At 36.4% G+C, this 17,656-nt stretch overlaps 1 protein-coding gene across 1 annotated transcript in view; it reads right to left on the bottom strand.

Annotated features, from left to right (window-relative positions):
* The window catches only part of LOC114363007 (organic cation transporter protein), a 30,561-nt gene extending 22,629 nt beyond the window's left edge, over nt 1–7,932 (bottom strand). Inside the window, exon 1 of the mRNA XM_028318599.1 lies at nt 7,474–7,932. Within this exon, the coding sequence (XP_028174400.1) occupies nt 7,474–7,637 (164 nt within the window). The 5' untranslated portion in view covers nt 7,638–7,932. The remainder of the gene's footprint in view (nt 1–7,473) is intronic.
* Between the last annotated feature and the right edge of the window lie 9,724 nt (nt 7,933–17,656).

Raw genomic sequence — 17,656 nt, 5'->3', positions numbered from 1 at the left:
TCGACATCGACCGCGTTAAAAAAATGTTCTTGAAAGTTTCCGCTTGGGGCGCTGTACGTACAATCCTATCCGTCATACATTTAATGTGATTTTTTACGTGCTCACTAGTGACGACGTTTGATGTAAACTCACACTAAGCCTCTGACCCAATAATCTTGTCTGAATCTGCGTCTACATATTCGCACTACCAGGGAATTTCAATTTAGTGCCTTAGCCGATTTGTCGGCGTTAATTAGTGGCCTTTAGAGGTTCTTGGTATTTGAGGAATGCTTGCTGTATGCGTAATCTATTTCATGGTTCGAGACAGTTCAGTGGGTGCTCAGTTGAGGTTTTGTAGGAAAAGTAGTCAATGATGACTGAGATTCTTCTGCAGTTGAGCTATTGTAGGGAAATGAGTCTTTAACAAGGTGGACCGATGACCTCATAAAGGTAGCAGGAAGGCGCTGGATGCAGGCCGCCACCAATCGGCCATTGTGGAAATTTGGGGGAGGCCTATGTTCAGCAGTGGACGTCCTATGGCTGAAATGATGATGATCGTGAGTCTTTAATGATGACTGAGTTTCTTGCGCTGATTTTTCTTAGCACTGGCCCTTTAATTGTCCTGAAGAAGTGGTAGGGTTACAGTAATAATGGGATGTGTAAAAGTGCGATTCCATCCAGATCCAGATTAGCTGATTGGTAGCGGCCTGCATCCATCGTCTTCCTACTACCTTTATGAGGTCGTCTGTCCACTTTGTGGTGCGCTTGCCGGTCTCCACTCCAGAACTTTGCTGCCCTATATATTGTAAGACCTGCATGCTGTGCCCTGCCTAATGTACATTAGCTTGCTAATCCGTGGGACTATTTCAGCGACTTTAGTTCGTTTACGAATCTCTTTATTTCTGATTCAAGTAAAGGCACGCCGAGCATAGCCTTCTCCATGGTACAATATAATATAAGATTATCTTGTGCATATATTATTTACTGATTCAGTTTTCTCCAAAGATGACGTCACGAACCAGTGTCATGTAGCAAGTGGCTGCAATCAGCCGTCAGAGCGTCATTTGCGTCAAAGCGAGCCAGCCTGCAATCGCATACAAATATATGCAAATCTACATTGGCTGTAGGCAATACGAGTAGTAGAGATTTCAGGATCGACGGCGAATCGGGATTCATTTGAAAACAAGTTCTCTACTGGTGCATATACAGGGTGACAGAGAAACTCGAGCTATTCCTTGAAAGGGATTATACTAGAGGTCATTCTTCTTCTTCCTCGGTCCCTCACTGATGAGGATCGCGACCACAGATAGTGTTCCTCCACAGACTGCGGTCATAAGTCATAAGCTGTGTGGACCGCACGATGAAAAGGTCACGATGCCTAGAGGTCATTAGCAACAAATTAAGTCCAGTGAACCAGGGGTCAAAACTGAATGGCTACCAAGTTATTCTTATTTTTTAGAAATTTCTGACTTGTTATCAAAAAACATTAATTGTGAATAAAAACATTGAAATTGGACAATTTAAAGAAAAAAAAAAACATATAGTATCGGTCGTAATAATGCACTGAGATCTTGATAAATAGTATACTTGTGGTGACAATGTGATTTCCAAATGTGCATTGTTAATAACTAAGTCCACTAAATAAGGGTAGGAAATTTGATTGTAATAAACTTATGAACCAAATATACATTAAAATACCATACCGTTCATATCCTACACGGGAAATATTCGCACACGCTCCATGTAAAACGAATGCAGGTGAGCGCGCGCCGCTGTATAGAATTACTAAAATGTTCAACTGTCATTTCACCGAACTTGAACTCTTCGCAAGCTCATCTGCCTCGTTCAGAAAAGCATTGCACCAATCTATCAAGGATGTGAGTTTGTGATGGTCGATGTTTGTTTTTCTAGATCTAGACTTAATTTTTTTTTTAATCTAATGTTTTGTTAAATGGTAAGCACCATGAATGGAAAGCTGCCGAACGGATTTTGATGAAACTATTTATATATATTACACCAGAGTACCATTTAGGCTATTATAATTTGTGCACTAAGTACACAAATTTTAGTTTATACCGATATCTTTTCCACATATTTTGTTACTCTATCTGTGGACAACGGGGCTGATTACGCTTTTACCTTAATATGTGTTATAAGTCCATGTTTTATACTTAATTTATAAGTGTAATTGTTTGTTGTTCCAAAATAAATTAAAAAAAAAATAGTAATAATTACGCTACTCGTACCCTATTCACAATGCCGTGGAACTTCAAAGAACCTAAAGCCGTAAATGACAAAGATAATCAGCAGCAGTCACAGTTCCAGATCTGTTCTGCACCGTGTAGTTTCTGTATGTGTGACGTGCATGTAAGAGTGCAAATGTATGCAAATGCCACGTCTACTGCGAATCGCACAGGGTACAATCGGGGCGCTTTGACGTATGGATTAGGCTTACGCCCGTATTCACAACTTTACTATGAGGTCTCACAGTGCGCGTGGACGCACAGGGCGACACATGAACCAATCACAGAGCTCTATTTAAACCTGTGCGTTAGATTTTCTGCTTCACTTAAGCAAGCATCCCGTTCCGTTTTTTGCAGGGTCCCGTTTAGTACACGTGTTCACATAGTGTTTTCAGTACCCCGCAAAAAACCGATCCGTTTGAAGTTGTGATCCGAATTTCAAACACACACTATTATGTGGGAAACGAGCCCTTAGACTTTCACCAGTATCTTATACATATATGTATATAAAAGAAAGTCGTGTTAGTTACTCCACTTATAACTCAAGAACGGCTGAACAGATTTAGCTGAAAATTGTCAGGTAGGTAGTTTAGAGCCAGGAGAAGGACATAGGATACTTTTTATCCCGTTCGAAATTAAAAAAAAAGTCTGCTTATTTATTGCCATTAAGGCGGAACAAAGTTCGCCGGGTCAGCTAGTGTAATATAATTAGGTACTCATTTCAGTGAGGCGTAGATACCCATTTTACTTTTTAATAAAAATGATTGAGCAGTTCGTGTGTAGCTGTGCGATCATTATTTACTTAATTACTTTGTTTTATCTACTATATCTATAAAAGCGAAAGGTCACTGATTGACTGACTCACTCATCGCGAAATCTCATAAACTACAAGTGCTAGGAGTCTCAAATTCTTTTAGAACGTAGGTGCTCAATACGAACGGATTTTACGAAACTCCACCCCTAAGGGGGTAAAACGGGATCCACGCGTACGAAGACGCGGGCGGCCGCTTAGTTGGTTATAAGTAAAAGTAAGTATGTTAGTAGGTACAACATAAATAGCCCTATAATTCAATTTCATGTAAAACGTAGCGTATTTAAGTACATAGTAGTAGGTACGAATTAAATTACTACACTATTTTTGGCATAGGGAAGGTAATGATGTCTCGTGGCCGGCTATTACTGAGGTAAATATAAGGAAAACGACAGTTAGAGCTTCCCGTTCGCCTCATTGCTCTTGATTCTTGACATTGACTCGACTGTCCTCGGCGGAATACAAATAGGTGCTGTCAGCGTCAAATCGTCGGCCGTTTGGTGTGGTTCGAAACAGACTACTATTCCGGAGGTAGCGGGTTCGATTCCCGCACAGTACAAACATTTGTGTGCTTGAACATTAATTTTGTTTGTATTGGACTGGGTGTTTTCTATGTATAATAAGTATGTATTTACAAAAAAAAAGTATTTAAGTATGTTTGTTTATATCCGTTGTCTAGTACCCATAGTACAAGCTTCGCTTAGTTTGGGACTAGAAGCGCAGTGTAAAATGTCCAAGGATTTTTTTTTCTTTTTTTTTTAAATATTGCGGACACCCATAGTAGCCAATAAGTTCCCAACACGTCGTTGTTACAATGAGGGCTATCGTTTTAGCGCTCACCAGTTAGCGCCACTGTAGAGTAAGGTCCTGTCACTTGCTAGTAGCGAAGACAGTGGCACCAACTGGTGAGCGCGAAAGTGGTAGGAGGACTATCGCATTTGCACTCATCAAGATGGCGCCATTGTAGAGTAAGGTCCTGTCAATCGCCAGGTGTGCCAACTTTTGTACAACAAGTATAAAAACGATAGCCCTCATTGGAATAAAATTGTGTTGTCAACTTTTTGGTCACTTTGCATGTCACGAACTATTTGACTGTACTTGTGAAGTGGTAAGGAATATTTTCATTCAGAGGTTAATGGAAGTAAAATAGCTGTGGAAAATTATGGATAGAAACTAGGTACCTAGTTGCTTTTAGAAAGGAAAACAATTTTTTGGCAATGTTTTTCATGAGTTTAAAGAAAGTAACTATTTTTTTTATTGTATAATTGTTTTATATAAATAAATAATAAATATCCTTAGACATTTTACACTGCGCCTCTAGTCCCAAACTAAGCAAAGGTTGTACTATGGGTACTAGACAACGGATATAAACATACATAAATACTTTTTTTTTGTAAATACATACATATTACACATAGAAAACACCCAGACCCGTCACTAAAATTACAATTCATCATTTCAATTTCTGCCCGGCCGGGAATCGAACCCGGGACCTCTCGGCATAGTAGTCCGTTCTGAACCACTACACCAAACGGCCGACGTATTTTGTTTTACGACTACAAAATGTAAGGTATTCATGCAATATGCAATTTATTTATGTTTTTTTAATTTTGTATTACCACTTCGCAGATGTTAAAAGTAAATTGCTTCCCAAGAAATTATGGTTAGGTTATTGTATGACTATGAATTTTATATTTTAATCAATAGATTGCAGTAATGTGATCCTACATTAGTGCTAGATGGGACTGTATGGACTCAGCATTCACTTCCTAAGGGACTATCAGCGCTATCATGCGTGTAATTAAGTTTAGATTGGAACACAGGACCAGGCTTAGACAGCTTAACGGGAACAAAACGGGAACAGTTAACACCACTACTAGGCAATTGATGTTTTTATTAGCTAACTACATAAACACAACTTGATAGTACCTACCATTATTTACAGAACTTTAATAGATTTGAGTAAGTACTTTTCTTTTGATTTTGTCTTTGTCGAAAACCTAATCCATTGGAGTAAAGGACTGATCGAGATACTACAGTACACACAATTTGTGGTTGTTTATGATAAATGTGCATACAAACTTTTTTATAACCTTTTTGTAAATACTGGCTGTCTATTGAGAAAAACAAACAAAAAAGAAAAGAAAAAGAACAGGTCGCTATGCTTTTGTTTTTCATGTCATTTTTTAAATGCGTGTTCAGTCTTTTTTTTTTAAACTTCAACTCTTGTTTTTGGAATTAAGTAGTAAAGGATTCGTCTTTCAATTAAATACTCGTACATTGTTGTTGTAACTGCTTAGTTGGTTTAGGCAGAAACTCGAAATAACAAATATAACAATGGACTATGTTTGTTTACGTCAACTGTTAGGTATTATCTCAACACCTATCAACGCCATAATAATTATCACCTGTATTACTATGACATAAGAGCTACATTTGCAACTGTTACACACGATGTGCGGGGTACGTAACTCATATCAATATGAGTAGTTTTGATCTATAGTTGACTCTTTTCTCCTTATCGACTTTTTACATTATTATGTAAGGAATTCTAATGTCTTTAATTGGTTTAGTTGGTTTAGGCAGAAACTCGAAATAACAAGGAATTCTAATGTCTTTAATTAACATTATGTAACATTTAAAAAAATATCAAGTATTTTTAAATAAGCATTAAATTAACCACCCATGGGGCGATTCTCGTGCCATAAAAATAAATTTGAATTAGGAAAAAACCGGATTCTGTACCTATGTTTCGCTACAAATTGAATAAACCTATTATTATTCATCGAATTTTGGCTGTAGAATTGAGAGTAGGCGCACACCGTTGATTTTTCGTCGGCCGATAGTTTAGTCGGGCAGTTGATCAGTATGGGCATGTATTGGAGTGCGCACACTACGCCGATTCGATTTGGCCGATTCTTCATACAAATTAAAATCGGGCACAACTATCGGCCAACTAAAAATCAATGGTGTGCGCCTACTCTAAGTAGTCGATAGCGATTGATCCTGAGAAAAATTCTAAATTCAAATTCGATATTTTTCTCTGTTTTGTGATGGATCGGAATTACCTCCTATAAGAAGTAGGTACGTAGGTATCTCTTAGATAGAGAGCTAGGCATTTTGTGTAGTACTTATTCCAATTCTGAAATATTTTGTAGTTAACATGTTCAAAATTTTTATAGTAGGATATTCACATTTATCTGTTAATGTGACTATTAATTTGATATCTCACGATAATAAAAAAAACTTTTACAACAATATCGTCACCGTCGTGGCAGAATTAAATAACTGACAAAACCAAAGTTGCGAGATATTCACGTTTTTGTGTTTTTTTTCGTTAAAAATGGCGATAACTTTTAAGGGTTAAAATATTTTACTGTCGGTCTTTTGATATTTTATACAGCAAATTTACCTTTATTAATTCAATAGTATTCGATGATGTTACTTTGTATTATTTTAAATAAAAAAATAAAAATGTAATTATTTAGTTTTGCCACAACCGTATTTTACAACTAATTTGCAGTTATTTAGTTTTTGTATGTCACTTATTTAGTTTTGCCTCAACCAAGGTATTACAAAAACTAATATTTCCATTGAATAAGTACACTTGTTTAATTTTGCCACACTTTTATTGACCTAAATGTTGATTTATTCATTTTATTTTATTTGTTTTGTCAATGCAATTTTAGTCAAATCTGTAAAATTGTTAAATAATATTAGAATATACCTACTTATTTAATACTTACAAAATTTTTAACAAATTGGTATGGTAACCATCAACATCAGATTCTGATATTTCACAAATATTACTATCGATAGAATCACAAGGAAGCCCTATTGTAGGCACGTGTTACGTTACTACTTTGTCTTAATGATCTCATTAGCAAAATGACTTAATTGTGTAATACATGAATAACGAGTTTTTTAACAAATGTCAGTCAGTTAATAAAATAATCAATTGATTATATTAAAGATTAAGAAAAAATGTGAATAGGTACAGAAGACGAATTATAATAATACATTTTTAAAACTGTCTTAATTATAATTTATGTTTTTGTTATGATATCGTTGATATCGGTTGGTATGTTACTCGTAATACCACCGAATAATAAATAAGTTCTGTAATACCTAAAGCATAATGTTTAATTGAAATAAAACGATTAAGACACTTTTAGTAACACTGTCAAGGTTGAATAGAAAGTAGGGAAGACTGGTGACCTATATTTTGATTCACGCATGCGTATTCTGAAAGGGTGGCGTGATCTGAACCAAAATAGATAACCTCAAAAACAATCTACAATCGCAATGTTATTCAACCTTTATCTACTTTTCTTTTATCTTTATTCTGTATTCGATTTTAAATTTTGAAAATTAAAAAAAAATCCTTATTCGAAACTGACGTTCGACGTTTAAAAATAAACTTATAGGTTATCGGCTCACCTGTAGTTGATGTCAGGAGCTTCGAACACATAGATGGACCCGAAAATTCCCGCCAAATAAACAGGGAACAAAAGAAACGCATAGTTCACAAGATTATATCTCCCGAAAGGGCCCAGCTGCGCCAAAATCGCGTCTAACTCCAAGCCGGAATTCGGTTTCGCCATTTCATGAATTAAACTCACACTATTTTCACCACAAAAACGCGTTTTTTAATTGAAAAATCTATTTTAAAGCGTCAAAGCTGTATTTTCGTAAAATATAAAATAATCCAAAATTAAAGGTCACCAGTGTTTACGTGTTGCACTGACAGGTCCACGCATGCGTATTAGCGAATTTCGATTTTGACACATTTTGTTAAGGTTTTTTATCGAATGATCCCGGATTCTCCTTGAAAAAATCACACCGAGCCGTAGGGGACGTCTAAACACACGCGCGTGAACGCAAAAATAAACAGAATGGCAGCAGATGTCCGTATGTCGATGAACCGTTATCGAAATCATGCGAGAATAGAAAAAGACGGAAATATTAGAACCGCGATGTTATCGTATGAACAAGCGAGACAAGTATACTTTTGACAGATCTTTATTTTATGGGACGATGCGTGTTGTTTTACGAATTTAATGAGGATTAAACGAAATACTGTTAAGTTATTTTTGTTTATAATCAATAGTTATTGTTAATCATTGTTGTTTAATTTCACGTTTATACTGCGTAACGTTTCAGTTCTGTAATAAGAATTTTTTTTCTTTATTCTGTTTAATAATTTAAAAGGGCTTGTTCCTTTTTTGGATACATAATTACATACAGATAACATTATACAACGTGCTCCTTTTGATTCCCAGTAACTTTAAGGGTATATTATATTATGAATAAAAACTAATTAAATTGAAAATAAAAAATCTTTCAATTCTTTGAAATGGTCTTATTAGTACTCTAGAGCTTCAGGAAATTAAGGAGCTCAAATAAAGAGAAAATCAAATATTTAATAACTTATAATAAATTAAATGTTTTAATGGGTAAATTCATTGAAACTTAATTCATACTAAAAATTTATTCGTTGGTAAAGACAACAAAGTTAGTACCTACATTATGCACTTATTAGGGTATTAGTATATCTAGGTATTTATGAAACACATTTTTTTTTCAAGAATCTACTACACAGGTTGGTAAGACTTGATACAAAGTTATACCGGCTTGCTAAGTGTTGTGCAAACACTATCATGAGGCGATAATGGTCGCAAATTGAAAATAAGCATCGTGATAAGGACGTGTATAATTTGATAGAAAAAAAATACATATTTATAAAAAAAATCTTTATAATAATCAAAAATACTTAGCTTTATTTTAATCAAATTCCATATTGTACGTATAACATCAATATAATGCATTTAATCTCTTATCATTGTGAGCATGGGAACTGAAACCTATAAATAAATTCTTATCATTTACCATTATACACTTTCCTCTAACTAACGTTGTAATAGCAATCCCAAAACATACTGTTCCTTTGGTCTATCGGTTATGCTTAGGGTGACCATCAACCCGATTCGGAAATTTAATCGCCTCATTCAAGTCCTATTCAATTAATATTTTTGAGTTCCGTGAAAGTCAAAGAAATGTTTCGCATGAAAAGTGAACATGTAAATTTTTCCATACAGATGAATCCATCCGTTGCCACGCGCGTTGTAAAATTAACGTTCTAATTTGTTGGTTACCCTGTGCCCACGTTATGGGCAATTTCCGTTTGTCTTTTTTTTTAACGAATTTGTGTGGTCACCCTAGTCACGCCCAAGATAATCTTAGGCCCACCGCTCATTGTCTCGCCTCGAAGATCGCGCAGATTGAAACTGTTTTAGCTCGCTCGAGCGTGGCTGCCGGACAGCGGCTCGTGACGAGTAATCTGCCGTGGATTTTAGACCTTAAGTCAAGGGGTTTGGATTGTTATTTGTTATTGAATTACTGGAGATTTCTCGATGATTGATGCAGTAGTATTTTGCATCTAAAGACACCAAATTGTCGTTATTTAATTATGTAAAGGTTATTGTGTGATTTACTAATCATAGTTTATAAGACATTTGTTACTAACACTTTTATGGGCTATGCCTGAAATAAATACCTTTTATTTATTTTATTTATTTAAAATTTATGTAGAATCTCTGATTCTTTCAATACTAAAACTGCTTATTATACTTTTGAAGCTATATTTCAGCGCAGTTTACACGAATGAACTATACCTATTACCTGAAGTTAGCAATTATATCGCATTATTATCAAACGAATATGTTGTTCAGCTTTGTAGTCCTTAAGTTTAGTACATAGGTGAATGAAATTTCATTGGATTATAGTCATAGTATTTCAGCTAACAGTGATTTGTGGTTTTAAAAGCTCATAGATAAACAATTACCTTGGACAATTACCTATCTTATTTTTTTTTAAAAGGTGAGCCTTCCAGAATATTCACGTTTACTACATTCACTGTACACATGCTGCAAAGACGGATCTCATGTGACCTCGTTAGTACTGTCGGCTGACGATCTTAGGCCCACCTCTCATTGTCCTAGCTCAAAGATTGTCGCTCGAACTGTTCTAGCTCGCTCGAGCGTAGCGGGACAGATCGTGCCGAATAATCTGAAATCTGAATGCAAGGAATGTAGCGTCTTATGTACTGACAGTAGGTACTATTTTTGCTTTGATGTACTGATGATATTACTATGCAGCGTTGTTCAGTCACTATTGGGTCTTAAAGGAATTGAACACCTTTGGTGCCTGTAGACAAAACACGCATGCTCTGAACCTGTAGTTATTTGAGTTACGGTTGTTCTTTTATTTTCATTTAACAACTAAAAAAAGAATTACATAAGTTGCATTTAGATAGTTTTAAAAACTACACTAGGTTTGAAATAAAGCTAATGAGTTTAGAATAAATTCACATTCAATTACATAATTGAATACAAAATTAATGATATTAGTATTGTTTAAATAATGTAGTTAGAACTTTACAGTTTGAAATTACAAACTACAGACAGTAACAGTATATAGTAGATTATATTTTTCAAAACAAAAAACAAGTGTAGTATTTTGTTAGCGTTTGTTAGCTCAGCTGTTCATACTCCGCAGTTTCTGCTCTCATATTTTATACAATTCCAAATCCTCACTACTTTCCTTTTAGCTAAAAATCTTTATTACAAAAACCGCAAGCGCAATTCCCTTTAAAATATTCAGCGCATCAATATTCGGATCGTTTGTTGCGAACATAAAATGTAATGAACACGCTAACAAGTGGTATGTTTCCAAGATAAATAAATGAAGAAAACTTTTATGAACATTCGTTGCGCATTCATGAACCTTGTTACAGAGCTTGTTACGAACAGGGTTGTCGCTTAGAGCCAACTTAGATGAGCACCGACCTATTTACGTAGTTATTTGAATTTCGAAGTTCGAACGCTTTTAAAATACTTTTTTAGTTTTCAAAACTCGGGTTTGATTTTGTCTTTTTTTTCGTAAAGGGCTTCGTGTGGTTTGCCAGATATTATGGCCAGTGTCAAGTGATACATTTTATGTCTGTAGCTTCAATTCCATCTGGGCGTAAGTAAACTTACGTTCAAGAAGGAGTCACCTTCCAGAATTTTAATAAAACGATTTAAAAAACCTGGACGGTTATTAAATTTGGTTCTTTATGGTGTCCACAGACCTGGCGGCGTATTTTACCATCATTAAAATTTCTAACCGCATACGAATACGAACAAAATGTAGGAATTGGTATACAAATTGTCCGATTTCATATGCAAATCAGAATTTTAGTGAGCCAAAAATATGTTACCTTGATTTTATTTTAGATGGAATTTGCTACCTGCATGTGTTATTGTAAATATGTTTTTGTTATTTATATCTTCGTAGGTATATCGTTATTAATTGTAAAATAAACAACAATACGGTCACACAGATTCGGATATAAAATAGGTACGACACTCGATCGCTCTCCACGGTATTTGAACCTAGACCATCACGTACGAGGCCCATTCACCAGTCCATTCAGCCGTCACTGTCTTACTAAATTACTTTTAACAATTTTCAGCTTTACCAGCCCTAAAAAAATACAATAAATGAGTTTTATATTCCATGAAATATAATAGAAAATATACAATGAGAGGCTCTTGTGGGCGATCCAAGACTGCTTACAATATTATTTTGATTTGAAGAATAAATAAACGTTACTGGCATTGTAGAATAGTTCTTGGATTTACGTGATCATATAACAAGGATTTCATCATGATTACTGTAAAAATAGAACATAAATGAAAATACACGAAAAGAAAAATGAATGACATTAACGCAAAAAAAAGCAATAAAATATCAAAGAGTAACAAAAATAAATGTTTTCATCTACGCACTTAACATTTGCAAGTGTGCTTCAGCTATTTTTAAATTATATGTCCTGCTGCAGACTAATAAATCCGATTCACTATTGTAACTGTATGTTACAGTTTTAAGAAATGTACACACTGAAGTTCAAAGTTCAATATACTTACCGAGGTAGATTTTATTTTATTTTATAAGTAAGTGCTATTGGAATGCACTTGCAATTGGAATAGTGCAAGGCAATGATTGAGATTATGGCTGTATAATTAGTTGAGTTTTAGTGACTTTAATTGTAATCGATGATCCAATCTATTTTTTACTTTTATCTTTATGTAAATTATTTGAAAAATGTGCTTGAACATCCTATGTTTCAAGTTACAAACAATGCTCACATGTATTTGCAGTGCGAACCCCAAAATTATTATAATTTGTAAAATTGCTGACATATTAACTCAACAAAATATCAATATTTTCGAAAACTTACAAAAAAAATACATTCCCTTTTAGTATAAGTCTATAACACCAATAGCAGTCGCACAGGGCATCTAAATAACCCGAAACATTACGCGTTATCCAGGATACCTGTCTAACCATTCGCTATCCCGGCCATCCCGGGGGAAGACATATTTCAGCTGGACTCATTTCACGCGCAATTTCCTTTATTAGCCTGTCCAAATTCCTTAAGCAGATTCATTGAATCCAATCACTTGAGTATTTTGTTTTGTTACAAATATTTATTACAGATATTGCAATTTTATAGATACTTAAGTTAAAACAAGTTTTTGTCGGCGATACAAAGTTCGCCAGGACAGCTCGTATTCTTTATGTCAAGTATCAAGATGACATGTCATTAAACGTTTCAGAACTTCTTACCTAATAGTAAAATAATAAATTTTGGTGAAATTCAGGACAAGAATATCCAGTTTTATGAGTTTTATTTGATTAAAAATTGGTTTGGTAATTGTAAATATAAATAAATATCTTTGGACAATCTCACCCAGCGCCATCTAGCCCCAAAGTAAGCAATTAATATGCTTGTGTTATGGGTGCTAGCTTAAATATACTACTTATATACCTACTTTGTATTTTTTTTAAATACATACAGATATTATACATAGTAACACCCAGACCCGTCACAGATATTAAAATTCATCATTTTAATTTCTGCCCGGCCGGGAATCGAACCCGGGACCTCTCGGCATAGTAGTCCGTTCTGAACCACTACACCAAACGGCCGACAAATTAGAAATTATTTGGTTATTAGGAACAGCAAAATTTTTCTATTTACATTTTACTATTGCTTCAAAGTAAAAGTTTCATGCGTAGAACTACCTCCTGAAATGATATGTCCACCTTTCAACAACAGACCCTATTTTCAGTTCTGTTACATGTCAATTATTGACGATATCTAACCCAACACCCTGTATACCGTTATACCATCAAAACGTTACTCGAACGTCTCAGAGCGGCCATGAATGGATTCGTCAGCTGAATGGTGTCGTCACGGCGGTATCTGCCGCGTCGCCGACGCCTTCCAGGTGAAGGAATGTTGACTACTGAATGTAAGAACTTGGGACTAAAGCCTGGTCCGTGAGCACGTAGAATTTTGTCCAATGACCTCAAGCTACCCATCCTTATCGCTCGCGCGTAATTATATTGCTGTCGCGACTGTGCGACGCGCGCCCGCAGTGAGTGTGCGAGCGCAAAAGCAACATAATTTACGCGCGAGCGATAAGGATGGGTAGCTTGGGGTCATTGGACAAAATTCTACGTGCTCACGGACCAGGCTTTACATACATAGAATTTGATAGATCGAAGTGGTGGAAGGGCACGCTATACAGGGATGGGCGTTGTTTTACAAAATCACACCCTGTATTTGGGACGAAGCGCCCTGGAAAGGGCCGAACTTCTGAATAAGGGCTTTGACTTTAACAATAAATAAAGCTAAGTAAGATCGTGATATGCTGCCACGAAATTCCGATCGACCAGCAGATCAAGCGCTGCAAGTGGAACTGGATTGGCCACACTCTCCGAAGGGATCCCGATCACATCCCCAAGCAGGCTCTGGATTGGAACCCCCAAGGAAAACGCAAACGTGGTCGCCCCAAGCAAACTTGGCGGCGCACTGTGGCAGACGAGGCGAAGGAGATCGGCAAGACTTGGAGCGAGATCAAACACATAGCTCAAGACCGAACGCGATGGAGGACTGTTGTGGACGCCCTCTGCCCCATCTAGGGGACATAGGCCCATAAGTCAAGTAAGTCAAGATCGTGATATCATCATCAGGTCATATAGTCACCACTGTAAGAACACAACCCTCTCCAATTTACAAAAAACAAATAAGAGTATTTGCCCTCCAATACACACGCTGACCAGACGGGTTGGGGAGACATTAGGTTTAGGTTATGGGCTTCATTAAACTAGAATATAAAAGATTTTATAAGACATGCCTCTGTTATAAAACGACTTTAAAAAGTCAATTCAATCATCAAGCCTTTCGAAATTCAGTTTTAATCAAAATCAACAATCATTCTTTTTATAACATTAGGTATACGGTTACTTTGAACAGCTACGACATACTACAAACTAAACTCTCCGAAGTCAAAATCATTCGTGGTAGCACTCGAGTACAGTAGATTACACAGATTCTATGGCCGTTAAGCCTTTGGTGCAGAACTAATATTGGAATCGTATTACATCTACAGCCTTCATTGGCGGTGTATTAGCAATACCAAGATTCCGTGAAGCAATACTTGGGACTGTCTTGAATACGTCAATTAGTGTCCGTTAGTTTCTGGGAATAGCAAATTATAAAGGAGAGTTCAGATTATGTAATACTAGCTTGCCCATGGATTCACCCGCGTGAAAGTCAATTTCTTACTGATATAAATTATGGTATAGGCCATAATTTATATCAGTAAGAAATTGACTTTTTATTCTAATGACTTGTTATTCTAATGTAAACAACAATACTGTGAAGTTAATTTATTACTGACGGGATTTCTACCATGTACCTTAATTTTGAGTTTCCGATATTTATAATTCCGATTGCAATCCCGTCAGTAATAATAATTATGTTAGTGACCACGAAAGTTTAAAACAATATACTGTGAAGTTACATCAAAATCCGCAGATTTTGCGTGAAAAAGTAACAAACATGCGAAGATAGAGTTAGGAGCTTTTGAATCTACATGAGATGTGATTTTTTCACAGCGTGAGCCATACGGCTCGCCTTGGCAACATTTTACATGAAAATGTATTAGGTGGGACATATTTTTACAGGAACCAAGGTACTCGTATCACTAAAGTCAGATTGAGTTTCACTTACTTAAAAGGTTTAGGTAATTTTTAAGAGGCTGACAAAGGTGGTTGAGTTTCATTCGCTATTTCGTCTTAGCTGGTACTGGGCTGGTGCCCATATTATGTTGTCCCGAAGTGGTGGTAGGGCAAGCTATATTTGGGACGTGTATAAACGCCCTATAAAAGGGCCTAAGTACTGAATAAAAACTTGACTTTCACTTTAGTATTTTGTCAAAAGTGGTCCAATGCAGGTGCAGGTTGCTCTCCCCTATGTGTTCCTCACGTACCAATCAATAATGACGTAATTATGGCCAGTCAAGACGCTGAGTAGCCATTAAGATTATTGGATTTAGTTAATTGATTACCATACGTGCACTAATTAACTATAGGCCGTCGCTCCGGGAATATGGTATAACCTATGTATTATGCATACATAGGTTTCGTGTCGTCGACGTGTCGCAACACTTGAAACTATCAATTGACAAACGTTACACAGGTTAGAGAATTAAAGTCAAGTTCTATCGCCCGTATTCACAAACGATACTTGCTTAAGTGAAGTAGCAAATCATAGCAGCGTTGAATAAAGCCCTGTGATTGGTTCATTGGGTCACCCTGTGCGTCCACGCGTACTGTGAGACCTCAGTAAAGTTTGTGAATACGGGCGTAAGTTTGTATTTATAGTTTCACAACGTAGGGTAACCACTAGACGTTCACGGCCAGATTGGAAGAAACGTACATACGTGGCACTACTTTCGGTACATACCGGAAGACCGGAAAGTGCAGCGTAGGACGTCCACCCACAAGATATACCGACGACCTCATAAAGGTAGCAGGAAGGCGCTGGATGCAGGCCGCTACCAACCGGTCATTATGGTAGTCATTGGGGGAGCTTATGTCCTGCTGCTGAAATGATCATGATGTTGATTATTGTAGTTTGACAATACAAAGCTGACAACTTATTGAACCTTCTGCTTGCCACGCTTTAAGAGTATCTTTTATTCAAAATGTATCGCCCCTTTAAATATTTTACAATTAAAAATAGAAAGACACGGGTTTTAACGCGACATTTATACTTAATACTCAATAAGTTTATTGACGGAAGCCAGCCTGCTGTTATCACGGCTGCAGCATAGCAGCCGTACCGTGAGTACATCATGTAACTCAGTCATAAATGTCGCGTTAAGACCCGTGTCTTTCTATTTTAGTTGAAATGGAACGCGAATGTTTAAGATCTTATTTTACAATTTATATTAAATTTTATTCAACATATTGCTAATCTTTTGTAGTGTTAATCAGGATTAATTTATTCCTAGTCAACTACAGACAAACATATCCTAACCTTGCCCGTCCTAGGCGCAGATGAGACATGTAGCGCGTGCCGCCGCGAGATAGCGCACTAATTTACAACGTTACACGCGCGATTGTGGGGTAATTAGAATTGTATCGCATTGCCAACCGGCTGGATATTGACTGAACTATTACTATGTATGCACAAAGCTACTTACTTAGGTACTAATTAATCCGTTTGAAAGTACCTATAAATATTTCGTCTTAATAAATGAAACGTACAGAATGCATAAAGCGCTATTCAAGTCTCTATCATCATTTCAGCTACAGGACATCCACTGCTGAACAGAGGCCTCCCGCAATGATTTACATATATCGCCCGTTTGATAGCGGCCTGCATCCAGCGCCTTCCTGCTACCTTTATGAGGTCGTCAGTCCACCTAATAGACGTCCACGCTGCATTTTCTTATTGCGTGCTATTCAAGTACCTAAATATATTTTCACATCAAAACCATCATTCAAATTAAATAATAAATTCTATAATTTAATATCATTAGTAGAAGTTAATCCTGGGATAATTAATTGGGACCACACGTAGGCGATGTAGCGCGTGCTGCCGCGAGATAGCGCTGTAATTTACAACGTTACACGCGCGATTGTGGCGTAATTATAATGTGTCGCATTACCACGCGATTGGTTATTGACTTAACAAATTAGTTATTAGGCACGTTAGCTCATGAATTACACATTGTCAAACAGACCACTTAATGTTTAGTTTCTTAGCCTTTTTTGTCCATGGACCCCTTAGGTAATCGAGCACAATTTTAAGGATCCCCTTATGAAAAAAGCAGCAATATTACGAGACTTTTGATGGTATTTATTTATGATTGTTACATGGTCCATACAAGGATGGGTTTCCCATAGTATAATATGCTCGCGGACCCCCAGGGTTCTGCAGCATCCACAGGTTATGAAACATTGGATTAGACTATACTATAACGATTTGACAACAGGTTATACAATTAATACGTACATTCTTCTTCTTCTTCCTCGGTTCCTTACTGATGAGGATCGCGACCACAGATAGTGTTCCTTCACAGACTGCAGTCATAAGCTGTGTAATATGTACTTGTACGCACATCCCAACTAATATTATAAATGCGAAAGTAACTCTGTCTGTCTGTCTGTCTGTCTGTTACGCTTTCCCGCTTAAACCTCGCAACCGATTTTGATGAAA

This window comes from Ostrinia furnacalis, unplaced genomic scaffold (genome assembly GCF_004193835.3).
Source record: "Ostrinia furnacalis isolate ACB-3 unplaced genomic scaffold, ASM419383v2 OfSCF6941, whole genome shotgun sequence".
NCBI classification, from domain to species: domain Eukaryota; kingdom Metazoa; phylum Arthropoda; class Insecta; order Lepidoptera; family Crambidae; genus Ostrinia; species Ostrinia furnacalis.
The sequence above is the reverse complement of the archived record's forward strand: the minus strand, read 5'-3'. Positions and strand labels throughout refer to the sequence as shown.